We start from the raw sequence: 14480 nt of genomic DNA, 5'->3' as shown, positions 1-14480 counted from the left end.
TTTTAAAATAGAGCTTATGACTTTTACTATTTTAAAAGTAAACATGGCCAATATAGGAAATGAGAGAGATAAATATAAAAGATACTAATACAAATCTAGTGTTCAATGGTAGTATCTATTAAACTTCTTAGATTTCTATTTCTTTATAACTAATTTTTGATGGAAATAAAAATGTTGGTTACATAGTGATTACTGTATTATAAATACAATATATCCCATTACATTTTTCAAAAATTTATTATATTTTCCTGATACGAAACTTGGGAATACAATTTTAAATGACAATATAACATTATATTGATGGGTGTACCATGGTTAATGAACCATTTTACTACTATTGGACATTTAACTAGTTCACAATTTTTAGGTATTATGACTAACATTGCAACAAACACCTCTATGTTTATGTCTTTTTAATGTTAGTGGTCATTTATTTAGGAATCAGGCTACCTGTGTTCAAATCCCAGTTCTAATACTTTGGCCATGGGCAAGTCACTTAGCCTCTCTAAACATCACTTTCCCCATCTTTAAATGGGAATAATTCTAGTATGAACTACATAGGGTTGTTGTGTTGAGGATTAAATGAGTCCAAAGTATATAAAGCACATAATAAGCACTCAATATATACTAGCGATAAAATATCTCCTGAATTATTAAAAAGTTCTTTTTCTCATAATATCAGTGATTACTGTATATACAATAAGAAAGGTAAAAGAAATGCATACATGGTACTAGCTATCATGCCTAAGTTGGATGGTCACCCCAGCTCCAACAGATCTCAGATATATTAGACAGTTTCCCCCCACCTCTGTGTAAATATGCTAAATTTGTTTTAATTGAGGTATAATTCAAATAAAACAAAATACACAGATCTTAAGTGATTAGTTTGTTTTGACTGGTAAACTGCATATGCCATGTTTGGACAGTCTTGATTTAGGTGTTACAAGAATCCTTTCTCACCAAAGAACAAATACCGTCCCAAAGAAAAAATGTAATTAATAGCAATTAAGTTCTAAAGTCTGTCCACAAAAATCAATTTAATCCATAATATAACTAAACTATATTTGAAATAATGTGGCTATTTTACCAGCTAAGTAAATTTTTATTGCCTGTTCTAGGCATACAATCATGACTTGAAACACTAGAAATATGTTCCAAGTTACACCTAAATAACAAAATATCTTTTCTTGAACAACTTCTGAGTTGACATCCAAATAATGTATCTACCTTATCTCAAATCTGTACTTGCATCTAAATTAATAGGGTATATGCTAGAAATTTAACTACAATTTTCAAGTAGGATATAGTAACTAAAAATAGCTCCCTAAACCTTATTTCATAAGACTGTGTTCCTGACATGTACACTAAATCTTATTTTAACTATGATGGTTTGCTAAAAATAAAGCCATTGTAAAAAGTTTCCTTGTACTGCTTAATATATAGGTATGCTTATCCTTAAACAACTTATAAAGTAAAATGCAATAACTACTTTTCTGCCATAGAATAATTATTTCCACAGATCACAGATATTTTTTAAATTATAGCTAAGTAAAAGTTGCAGTAACAATATGAAACTATAACATATACATGAAACATTAATGATAAAATGAAAGTGATAATACAGCTTTAGAGGTAATGAACGAAGAGCATCAAAAGCAAAGTCTGAAGCTGCCTGGCTCATAAAACACTGAGCTAAACCAGTAGCCAGGGTGAAAGAATTAATGAAGTCAGACTAAGAAGAAAAGATAACAGGAATGGAAGGCAAGTTAGCAGATACCAGGACTTTATCATTTAATTTTATTTCCTAGGAACTTCTGGAGCTTTTTCCCTGATTTCCATCAGTGCTTTCAAGTAACACACAGTTAGGGTTCTTGTGAGCAAAAAAGAAACTCAACCACTGATTCATAAGTTACATCACATTTACATTTCTATTCAAAATTTTAAGTTTAAACAAGTATTTTCCAATTATGTCACAGTTAAATCCTTATTATCAACTTTTCTAATGAAATCATGCTTTAAATACAAATCTCATGAACTTCTATGACTTTCTCATTTAATCAAAGATTTTACATTTCTTACTAGGTTTTTTTTTTCCTATTAATAAGCTATGTTGAATTGTTAATGATGGACTCTCATTTCTAAATTGAAGATTCATATTGAGCAGAAAGCAGAAAGAGCAGTTCCTTGAATTTTCCAGTTGAAAAAGTGCCAACTGTTCATTATTTAAGAACAATTTGTCCTAAAGAGCTTCTGCACAGCAAAAGAAACTACCATGAGAGTGAACAGGCAACCTAGAGAATGGGAGAAAACTTTTACAATCTACCCATCTGACAAAGGGCTAATATCCAGAATCTACAAAGAACTTAAACAAACTCACAAGAAAAAAATCAAACAACCCCATCAAAAAGTGGGCAAAGGATATGAACAGACACTACTCAAAAGAATACATTTATGCAGCCAACAGACACATGAAAAAATGCTCATCACCACTGGCCATCAGAGAAATGCAAATCAAAACCACAATGAGATACCATCTCACACCAGTTAGAATGGCGATCATTAAAAAGTCAGGAAACAACAGGTGCTGGAGAGGATGTGGAGAAACAGGAACACTTTTACACTGTTGGTGGGACTGTAAACTAGTTCAAGTCAGTGTGGCAATTCCTCAGTGACCTAGAACTAGAAATACCATTTGACCCAGCAATCCCATTACTGGGTATATACCCAAAGGATTATAAATCATGCTGCTATAAAGACACATGCACATGTATGTTTACTGCAGCACTATTCACAATAGCAAAGACTTGGAACCAACCCAAATGTCCATCAATGATAGACTGGATTAAGAAAATGTGACACATAGACACCATGGAATACTACGCAGCCATAAAAAAGGATGAGCTTCATGTCCTTGGTAGGGACATGGATGAAGCTAGAAACCATCATTCTGAGCAAACTATCGCAAGGACAGAAAACCAAACACCGTGTGTTCTCACTCATAGGTGGGAACTGAACAATGAGAACACTTGGACACAGGGTGGGGAACATCACACACCGGGGCCTGTCGTGGGGTATGGGGAGGGGGGAGGGATAGCATTAGGAGATATACCTAATGTAAGTGATGAGTTAATGGGTGCAGCACACTAACATGGCACATGTATACATATGTAACAAATCTGCATGTTGTGCACATGTACCCTAGAGCTTAAGGTATATAAAAAAAGAGCAATTTGTCCCAATATATAAAACATATAATCATTCCCGTACAGATCAAATTAATGCAGCCTGAAATCTTATTTTCTAAAGAGAAAAAGGTACATAGGTACAAAGTTTGAACTATAAATATTAAGAGTGCTCAAAAAATGGCGTTTTAAGAATAAAAGAAGGAATAGTCAGGAATAACACAGGAACATTTAAATATTTACTAGGTACCAAATCCTGTGCTAAGTACTTAATGAATATTGTCATTTAATATAGAAGAACAAGGTTCTACTTCCAGCTATGCAATCTAAAGCCTATAACCTCAGGTAAATCACTCAATCTCTGGGCCACATATATTTTTGTTTTGTTCTTCTGTAAAATAATGATAATACCACTTGCTGTAATTTCTTCATTAATTGTTTCAAGGACCAAATGGGATACATGAAAATATCTATAAAATTGCAAAGGACTCTATAATTGTAAATAAGGGGTTGTTATTAGATGGTGCATGAATTCTGTTATTTAAATTTAGTTTAAATGTCTCATTACAAGGCAACTCAATATGGTGTTTTTATAAATAAATTGTAAAAGAAGGAATTCTGGTATATTAATTAACTTAAATTGACTTTAGTATAAATTTTAGGTTCCTTCTAACACTTTCTAGTTAATCTGCTGTCAGTGCCAAACCAGAAAGGAAGACTGCCTATCTATAAACTCTACTGAAGTTTTCTACTTCTCCAAACAACCTGACCTCACAACTTTCATGTTTTTATATTATATGAATTTGTCATGAGTAAGAAATTTGCACATACTTTTTGCTTTGAAATAGAAGTTTAGATATCTTCCTAAATGCAATCATCACACTCTTCAAAAGTAACATCAAGACTTGCTAGTAATTCTTCTCCTTGTTAGCAATACTACAAACTCGTTCATTTGGCAACAAATCTGCAACTTGTAAAAAAAAAAAAAAAAAAAACTAAAATACTGTACACTCTTTAATCCTGTAATCCCACTCTAGCAATATATTCTAATAAACCAAAAGTAAACTATATAAACATATTCACAACTATACTGTTTATGAAAGAAAAAAAAAACGAAAATAACCCTAACACAGTATAGCAAACAAACCATGGTAGTTACCCTCACCTGATGAAATATTACCTCTATAGCTTTAAAAATAAGTACCTGGCAACAAATAAAAAGTGTATTTGTGAAAAAAACAGACCAGAGAACAGTATGAAAACACTGATTACAACTTTGTAATAATGTGCATATAACAAACAGGGAAAGATAATTTCCAGTGACACAACATCTAAAATAGAACTAACTTTTTTCCCAGTTGAACTCATTAAACTTAAGAACCATTTTTAAAGCTATCCAAACCAGATACAGGAAAATTACACACAGTTTTACAAAATTTAATTTTTAAGGGAACAATCAAGGTGATCTGAACCCCAATTATTTAAAGTTAAGCAAATTAGAACCTCAGGAAGATATCAAGTCACTGATAATGTTAACAATACTCTAAAATCCATAGTATAATTTAGTATATTAGCTGAGAGTGTACTAGACTTCTCAACTATTTTAATCAATTTTTCTTCATAGCAGGTGTTAATTATGAAATAATCTATCGCCAGACACGGTGGCTCACGCCTGTAATCCCAACACTTTGGGAGGCCGAGGTGGGTGGATTGCCTGAGCTCAGGAGTTCGAGACCAGCCTGGGGAACACGGTGAAACCCCGTCTCTACTAAAATACAAAAAATTAGTCGGGCATGGCAGCATGCGCCTGTAATCCCAGCTACTCGGGAGGCTGAGACAGGAGAAACGCCTGAACCTGGGAGGCAGAGGTTGCAGTAAGCCAAGATCGCGCCACCGCACTCCAGCCTGGGTGACAGAGAGAGACTCTATCTCAAAAAAAAAAAAGAAAAAAGAAAGAAAAAAAAAGAAATCATCTATCTACAACTGCTCAAGCCTACATCTGTGATCCTCTAAAAATTTAAGTTGCCCAACCAACTGGTTTTAACGAGTATACCAAACAATTACCTTCTTCCTAGGTCTCTGGATGAATATGATAAGACTGGTTTCCTGTTTCAGAACTCTCCTGCTGTTAAAATACACACAGACACACACACATACACACACAGACACACATTCCTCTACACTTTTGCTCTCGCTAAAAACATCTAAGACTGATCACTAATGACGAATGAAACAAAATAGATATAACTTACCTATCAGCTTTCAAAAATATTATTAGTTCAATGACATGTGTCAGATATACTTGTCAACAGCATTATACTTGAACTAAGCCAAATGCCAACTGTTAATTTTCTACAGCAAAATCACAAAAAAAGCATATGAAAAACTGTAAAAAGTTAAAACTGTAATGCTGACCCAGCATTATCACAAATTTCCTAAGTGTCTTTAATACACTTAGATTTATAAGTTAACTTCTGTAATATCATTCTGCTTACAAAAGCTATGCTTTTATCATTTATTTTGCCAGAGGTGATTAACCTAAAACAGGTTTTGGCTACTCTATAATTATGCAGAAAGACATAAGGCCACTAATTTTTACAGCAAAAAAGATATTCAAACAGGTAAAGTGCAGAAGATGTTAAGGGATATCAGCATCTTGAAAAACAAAGATCTAGTAACATTTAGTGCATATTCTCTCAACATTAGCTGCATTTTGAAAAAATAGGGTTCCAGAATTTCCATACGCAGTAATTATGCAGACCTAACCATGAACTAATTCACCAATATTTGAAACCTACTATAGGTAAGGTACTCAGAAAACAAAGTTCTAATACAAATGCGTCTCCGTCTCCGGCAAGGAGGTTTTCTTTTTCCAATAAGCCAACTGCAAAACTTTTATAGTTGCTAATAACAATCAAAATTTACCTGTAATCCCAGCACTTTGGGAGGCCGAGGCGGGCAGATCACGAGGTCAGGAGATCGAGACCATCCTGGCTAACACGGTGAAACCCCGCCTCTACTAAAAATACAAAAATTAGCCGGGCGCCACCGTGGTAGGCGCCTGTAGTCCCAGCTACTCGGGAGGCTGAGGCAGGAGAATGGCATGAACCTGGGAGGCAGAGCTTGCAGTAAGCCGAGATCGTGCCACTGCACTCCAGCCTGGGTGACAGAGCTAGACTCCGTCTCAAAAAAAAAAAAAAATTTACCTTTCAACGTCCTCTTAATTTGAATATTTAAAAGAGAAAAGTTCCAAACAAGTGTGTGCTAGATTGCATCATTTTATATTTGGCTTTAATGTAATAAAATCAAGTCTCTTTATTCTATACTACAAGCCAGGAAAATTGGTTGGAAATGACTTACTTTTTTTCCAACTGGTAAAAATAGCTTTGCCTAAGTGCTGCAGAATTTTAGTCGAAGAAAAACATAAACTAGAAATGCATGTGAATTTTTAAATATGAAAGCCAACATATTGTCTGTCATTCATTACTATATTAGTAAGAATCATAGAAGATTGTTCTAATAATACAAATATCTAACAATATTAAATGATTCCTATTCCCACTGAAGGTTATTTTAACTATTATATCAACTTTATAATCATACTTGACAATTCATTCTTAAGTAGTGCATAATCAAAATATCTCAAATAACATACACCAAAATACTAGTCAAAATCATATTTTAAATTTTAGTAATATGCAATTTTAAAATATATTAACAGAGTCAACAGTAAGTCTGCATTGCTTGGTTTGAATAGATAACACCCTTAGTTTTAATAAACTACTATAAATGCTTGTTATTGAAGGGATACCATTTTATTATGAAACCAGTTATTGTAATAGGGGAAAAAGTACAATTACTAATTATGATTAGCTGTAGAATTTTCATATTTAAAGGACATATAAAAAAACAGAAAATATTTAGGCTGAAACTTCAAAGAAAAAACTAATTAAGTTAACCGTTTCAACCAGTAAATAAGCTTTTAAAACATACAAGTTTAATACCTGGGAAGATAAAAGTACCAATAGTTAGATGGGAGGGATAGGAATAAAAACAAGGGACAGAAACACATAACACCTCTCACACCCTTTAAATACTATTAAGTAAACAGAATAGGTAACGACTTTTAAACTTTTAATATTCAGGTAAAAATCTCACCTACATATGTGCCTCACTTAATGTAAGAGATATAATTTATGTATATATGTCTATTCAGAAAGGCCCAAAAGGTATTTTTTTCATAGCCTCCAATTCAGTTCTCACCAAAGTCTACAAACTGAGTCTAGTAAACCAATCTACTTTCCTCACAGATTAATCTGAAAATTGGCAAGATGTTTCTTGTTAAAAAAAAAAAAAAAAAAGGCCACAGACACAAAGTTGCATTTGAAAATGTAAATTCAAAATCATATCTAAACTTAAAATATTATTATGTTAATCATTTGGCATAACAAATTTCTCAAGAAAATGTCAACATACTAAATGAAACAAGGTAGATTAAATCAATCAGATTCTATAATATTAAGCCAAATACACAATTTTAAAGACTTACACAATTTGGTAAGACCAAATTCTTGTGGGTGAAAATTAAAGAAACAACTTCTATAGTGGCCTAAAATGCAACAGCAAAATTTTAAATGGGGAAGCTCATTTGCATACAGACAAGAATTAAGTTGTAGAAGATGAAGAAAAGAACTTGAAAAATATTTAAACAAATTTTTAAGAAATTCTTATTAAATCAGTTCCCTGATTGAGTCCTGTAATACTAAATTCTTATATATCTCAACCAGTTAGGAAAACTAGTTTAAAATATCAAAATCTTGTATAACTTAATTTCTCAAGTTAAAACATGATGTCCAGTTAACTATCCAAACAATCGAGGGAAAAAAAAAACCAAATGACTGAAGGCCAGGCGTTTATTACACAATCTTTAGTTCTCAGCCAGTATCTGTATTGTAATAGAAAAATATAAATAACAATATAACTATTAGGTTTCATTTTTGCAAACGTTTAAAATTTGATATTAGTCTTTATAAAAATCATAATTAGATTATTCCAAAAACAGTGGTGTCAAAACCACTTATATCACTAAATTATCTTAACTTTTTCATACATTTGAGTAACAGATGGTAGGCCTTAGTTCTTGGACACTACACAATAATCACAATCTGTGTGACCTTTTCAGTATTAAAAAAAATCCAAATAGTATTATTAAGCAACACGTTAGCATATTTTATAGTATTATATATAATCGCAACCACAATCTAGATATGTAAAACTATGTCATACTTTCAGTATACTAAGCTATTTTATATAGATTTCCTACAGCTAGTCCATGAAAGATACTCAGATGTAAGAGTGTTTCTTAGGTTGTCAAAAAGCATAAATGCATACACTCACAAACAAAATATTTTTGCCATACCTGTTTTCATTAGCACCCCACAAGAAGGTATATACCACACCTAGATCAAAATTTCCTTAAGTTTAACAGTCGCAACAATTTTACCTCATTTGGGAAAATGTTACTCTAACAAGTAATCTGGCTTTTAATTAAAAAGAGACTAATTTGTTTCTACTTCAATATTTTAAATATTTTTTGTTCTAACTATATGAATAAATGAATACCACCTCATGATAAAAAATTATAATTTAATAAAGTTAAGGTTATTTTAGTATCTGACACTTAAAAATTAAATCTGATAAAACATATGCAAAATTTTTAAGCACAAATACTAGTACTGATTTAAAACGCAAATAAATAGCAAATTGATCAATTAATATCACAATGATTACCTGGGCAACTGTGCAAATATAAACCGTATCATTCAAAATATGCTTCAGGGAACAGTAACATCATTACAAGCCCATACTCCTTCTGATTAAAAAAACAGAAAGCAATAGTGTTATTACCACTTTACTATAAAAATGATGTGGCAGTTTATTCTAATTACCTTCTATATCCACTTTAATTTCAACACAATGTAATGTTCTTACAACAGGAAAAGGAAATGATAGATCTAAAGTATTCAGCTAAATTTTACTTTGTCTCACTTAAATAAGTAAAATATGCTTTCAGTATTAAATACAAGTAGAATTACTATATGTAATTCAGGGGGAAAAAGCTTCAAGGCTCTAACACTTCAGTTAGGTTTGTATAACATTATGATTTCATGAATCAAAACCATGAAAATCTTCTCTAATGTTTAGGTTATCTTAAATCCACTTAAAAAATCACAAAATAAAAAAATGGAAACAAGCTTAATAAATGTATAAGTATAGGAAAATAAATATTTCTGATGATTTCACCATTTAATTAAGGCAACGACAAAGTGCAATGGAAATTGTTTTTTAAAAAGAACACCCTCTTAAATTCACCATGAACTAGGTTTTAAAGTATATGCATATGAACAAAACTGGAAGCTAATATGAAAACATTAAGTTTTAGAGAAGTAGGACAGTGGGTGATTTTTAAAATTCTCTTTAGTCATGTTTTTAATAAAAGAAATTATCTTAAGTACAATAAGCACATAGTTTTCATTCATATACTGAAATAAACATCATAAGCCTTATTCAACTGAATTGTAACAATGAGTCCTATTTGTCTTAAATAATTGGTATCTCAAAATATCCCATATTTCAAAAGGAATTAACAGTCAAATCTTAAATTTCTTAAGAATTTAAAAAAAAATAAGGCCTTGACATTTTATTCTGCATTCAAAAGTGAGAGGCAAAGCAAACTGTAAAATCATGCAAACAGAAAACAAATCACAGCAATCTATTCCTAGAACCCTTTGGTAATTACATTTGCCTGCCCTAAAAACAAAACAAAACCAAAAAATTCAGAATCCACTAAAGCTACCCTCTTGGCATCTTCCCATCTCTGGGCTAACCCAAAACTCCATTCCGATTTTGTTTCTTTTTTTCTAAAACTTCACTTTAATACAAGTTTCTAATTTAGATAAATAAAGCACTTTAATTCAACAGGCTGGCATAGCAAATTTTGGGCCTAGAAAAGAATGCAACACATGGATCAAAGAACCTTAGAGTCAGCCCTATTTTCTTTACTTAGAAATATTTAAGTTTGTATAGCTCGTTGGAAATTTGCAATTTTACATTGTACATTTAACTTCATCATATCTGACTATAATAAAAGCAGCTTTAGAATAAAAAAGCATAAGGTCAAAGAATACATTAAATAACAAAATAGTAAGAGAAAAGTAACTCCCAACAGTTCAACAACTACATAATTAAAGGAAAAAGGATTACTTTAAAAACTACTAGCAAAATTAAAAAAAAAAAATTAAACATCCTTCTGAATACTATGCACAGTATTAAAAACACTTACGGAAAACATCTTCAACCTTTTCTAACAGAAGTTCAAAGCAACACTTTCACAATCAGCCAAAGAACACATGAGCCCTCTTCAAATAAACCTTTTTTGTTATTAGGGATATCTTCTGTGGACAAAGTTCTTATTATCATATAAAGAATACTGGCCTAGCAGCAGTCAGAAAACCCAGACGTTAGGACTAACTCCATCACTGATTTAGTAAGTTGACCTTCTTAAATATCACACCTGGGGGCAAAGTTACTGATTTTCATCAAATATTATACTTATTATATACCAGACATTTTACACAGCATTTTGGGCTAGATAATTCTTTGTTGATGGGGAGGGGTCTTGTGCCATATAGGATGTTAAGCAGCATCACTGGCTTCAAGCCCCTAGCCAATAGCACACTCTACCACCCCAGCTGTGACCACCAAAATGTCTCCAGAAAATGCTAAAAGTCCTAGAGGAGGTGAAAGGGGATCACTCTCAGATGGCAACCAATACTCTGAAAAAAACCTCACCTGTACTTTTAACAAAACTAAAAAACCACTGTACAAGTTTAGGATTTTTACTCCCATTTTGGAGTTGTCGAAACAGGGTTCACTAAGGTTAGGCAGTGTATCTACATAACTGATAAGTGGCTGAGCGGGGATGTATTTATTTATTTATTTTTGAGAGAGGGTCTCACTCTGTCACCCAGGCAGGAGTACAGTGTCCCAATCACAGCTCAATGCAGCCTCAAAGTCCCAGTCTCAGGTGATCCCACCTCAGCCTCCTCAGTAGCTGGAACTACCAATGAGCACTATAACACCCAATTAATTTTTGTATTTTTTTTTTGTAGAGACAGGGTCTCCCTATGTTGCCCAGACTGGTCTCGAACTTCCGGACTCAAGCAATCTGCCAGCGTTGGCCTCCCAAAGCACTGGGATTACAGGCATGAGCCACCACACCCAGCCTTGAGCAGAGATTTAATCTGGACTTTAGGTCTAGCCAACTCCAAATCTATGCTCCATTCCACCATACTGCCTTTCTAAACTCACTATCTCGTCTATAAAATCAGGATAACATTTTCCATGCAAAGTTACTTAAGAGTTTACAGGTCAAATGAAATAATGCATGTATAAATTCTAATAACCTAAAGGAGTATAACATGTTAAGGGTTTGCTTGGTGGGAGAGAATGTTCACTGGTGGTCCTCAAAGTGTGATCCCCAGACCACCAGCATCAGAATCACTTGAAAACTTCTAAGAAATAAAAATTCTCAGGTCCCAATCCAGACCTACTGAATCAGAACCTCTAAGAGGGTGGAGTAAGCAATCCATAGCTTAATAAGCCCTTCAGGTTGTTCTAACACACTGAAGTTTAAGAACCACTCATGTAACATAATGGGAAAAATACTGCACCAATTGCCAAAAAAGTCCTGCATCCTTCTTCAGACTCAATCTTTCACTAGCCATTAACAAGATACTGATTCCACTGGAGCTACAATTCCTAAGCTGCAAAAAATAAATAAATAAATAAATAAATAAAATAAAATAAAATAAAAAAGAAAGAAAAATAAAAGTAATGCCTGTTCTGTCTGCCTCTTAGGTTACCTGTTCTTCTTTGCAAAATCAAATGAGCTAATGATTTAAAAAGTGTATTGTTAATCAAAAACTACATAAGACAGAGTATATATTAGCTAATTCAGTATCTTTCATAAATGATTCTTTCAAGGTATACAATAAATTTTACAACATGGTCAAATTAAGCCTAACAAAACACTGTTTTTACCTTATAAAAATGAATAAAATAAATTTTAAAAAATCCCAGGCATTCCATTTTATCACTGACAATCAGTGTAAAATAATTTATAATACACACTAAAAAAAAAAACCTAAAAAATCAAGCTTAATGACATCCCCAAAATTTCATTTTAAAAGTACAGTTTTCAATTCTATCTAATTTCATCTCCAATCAGTTTAGAGTAACCAGAATACTCAAAAAGAAGTCTCACAAGGAGAGGGAATTTTAAATGGAAAAGAATCCTGCATTTTGAAATAAGCAAAAAGTTTGTAACTTTAAACATGTATATGATATTTATGAATCACTCTAAAAATACATCTATTCATGCCAGCAATGGTGGGTTAAATTTTTAAACGCATCTAATTAAAAGAGTATCTGAGGCTGGGCACGGTGGCTCATGCCTGTAATCTCAGCACTTTAGCAGGCTGAGACAGGCAGATTACCTGAGGTCAAGAGTTCGAGGCCAGCCTGACCAACATGGAGAAACCCCCCCATCTCTACTGAAAAAAAATATAAAATTAGCCGGGCGTGGTGGCGCATGCCTGTAATTCCAGCTACTTGGGAGGCTGCGGCAAGAGAATCGCTTGAACCCAGGAGGCGGAGGCTGTGGTGAGCCGAGATCGCACCATTGCACTCCAGCCTGGGCAACAACAGCAAAACTCCATCTCCAAAGAGTATCTAATTCAAATCACAATGCATTTCATAATACCTTAAATAATTACATCCTCTTCAAAAGATCAAAAGTATTAAACAAATAAAATTCACAGAATACAATCTTTGCAATTACTAGTAAAGAACAGAGAACCTTATTGTACTTCAGCCTGAAAATCTACAAAAATCAAAGGAAATAAAAGTCAAAGCTATGCTTAAGTGCTCTAATATTAAATCAACAGTAAGTTTTAGGTAGTGATCTAAAGCAAAAACTAGGTGCAAGGAGAGAGATTGATTTAGAAAACTCAGCTGTGCTCAGATGCCAAAATGCACAATTCAATTCTACAACCTAGACATGGACCAAAAATACAGCTAGTTTACAAAACACATAAAATGCATAAAAATCACATAATCAGAAAGTCACATAGTATCAGACAGAGTGTATTCACTCTGCAATATAAAACACACACACACAAAATCCACTCACTAGAAGTCAAGTGCTTCACTACTAAGAGTGCTGTGGTACATCTGGGAAATCAGTACAGCCCAAGGGGGGGAAAATAATAATCCCTATGTACACATAATGGCCTTTACTGGACAGATAAGCTTATTCCATCTTTCCCCATATTCAATTTAAAAAATGAAGAAAAAAATCCTTTAGTTCTTTACTTCTTTCTTCCCATGTCTTGGGCCTAAATCATATTGAGAATCCTGGCCAAATGTGGAAACAGGACACAATAATACAGAGATTGAATACTTTAAAAGTTCCCATATTATGTTAATGCATTACAGATTATATTAAGTGTCCATTTTATTGTAATAAATGTAACTTGACATTCAGTTGCAAGACTCCCTTCAAAAAGCTGAAATTTTCAAAAGGAAATGCTAAAAAATATACCTCTATTGACCAAAGTTTACATAACTCATATTAAGTTTATTACATTTGAGGCAGAGTTTACTTTATGTAAATAAAAATGTATGATAGTTAAGTTGACCTATCTTCAACACTAAAGAAAATTTAAGATTATAACAAAGTTTAAAACTTCTACTTCATTATGCTAATAGGAAGTTTTTGCCTTTTATATTTTAAAGCAAATAGTTTTTGATTGGCATAATTAATTTTACTTTGGTCAACAGTTTGAGTTAGCAGAGATTTATTTCCCATTTGTGATGAAACAGCAAAATCACAGACATGTCATACCCAGACTTCCTAAAGGAATACCCTTATTTTTAAAAACACTTATAACTTGAAACGATTAAAATCCTAACATGGCCCAAACTGAGGAAATTCAGTTACAATCATACACCATAAATGAAAATACAAATAATTTCCCTACATACATAACCTGAAATTACAGTTTTTCAGAGCAGTAGCTACCATTTAAGTATTTACAATGTGGCAGGTACTATGCTAAATGAAATTACGTATTATTATCTCACTTACTATTCAAGATAAACGTATGCGGTAGGTTCCATTATCATCCCCATTTTACAGATAAAATAGATTGAGAAAATCTAAATAACCTACTCAAA

At 32.7% G+C, this 14480-nt stretch overlaps 1 protein-coding gene across 6 annotated transcripts in view; it reads right to left on the bottom strand.

The window, feature by feature from the left end:
* Nucleotides 1-14480, bottom strand: part of PTEN (phosphatase and tensin homolog) — a 104923-nt gene that overhangs the window by 84064 nt on the left and 6379 nt on the right. The window contains exons 2-3 of one of the 6 annotated variants that reach the window (XM_063780859.1): nucleotides 8973-9054; nucleotides 4014-4152 (exon numbers count right to left, since the gene is read on the bottom strand). The exons of 3 other annotated variants lie outside the window; for them this stretch is intronic. In XM_063780859.1, the coding sequence (XP_063636929.1) occupies nucleotides 4014-4081 (68 nt within the window). In that variant the 5' untranslated portion in view covers nucleotides 4082-4152; nucleotides 8973-9054. Of the gene's footprint in view, nucleotides 1-4013; nucleotides 6134-8972; nucleotides 9055-14480 lie in introns of those variants that run through there. 2 more of the 6 variants (XM_054659762.2, XM_063780860.1) reach the window with 2 other exon arrangements.

The sequence above is a fragment of the Pan troglodytes genome, chromosome 8 (assembly GCF_028858775.2).
Source record: "Pan troglodytes isolate AG18354 chromosome 8, NHGRI_mPanTro3-v2.0_pri, whole genome shotgun sequence".
Lineage (NCBI taxonomy): Eukaryota > Metazoa > Chordata > Mammalia > Primates > Hominidae > Pan > Pan troglodytes.
Note: the sequence above shows the minus strand (reverse complement) of the source record. Positions and strands in the feature narration are given on the sequence as shown.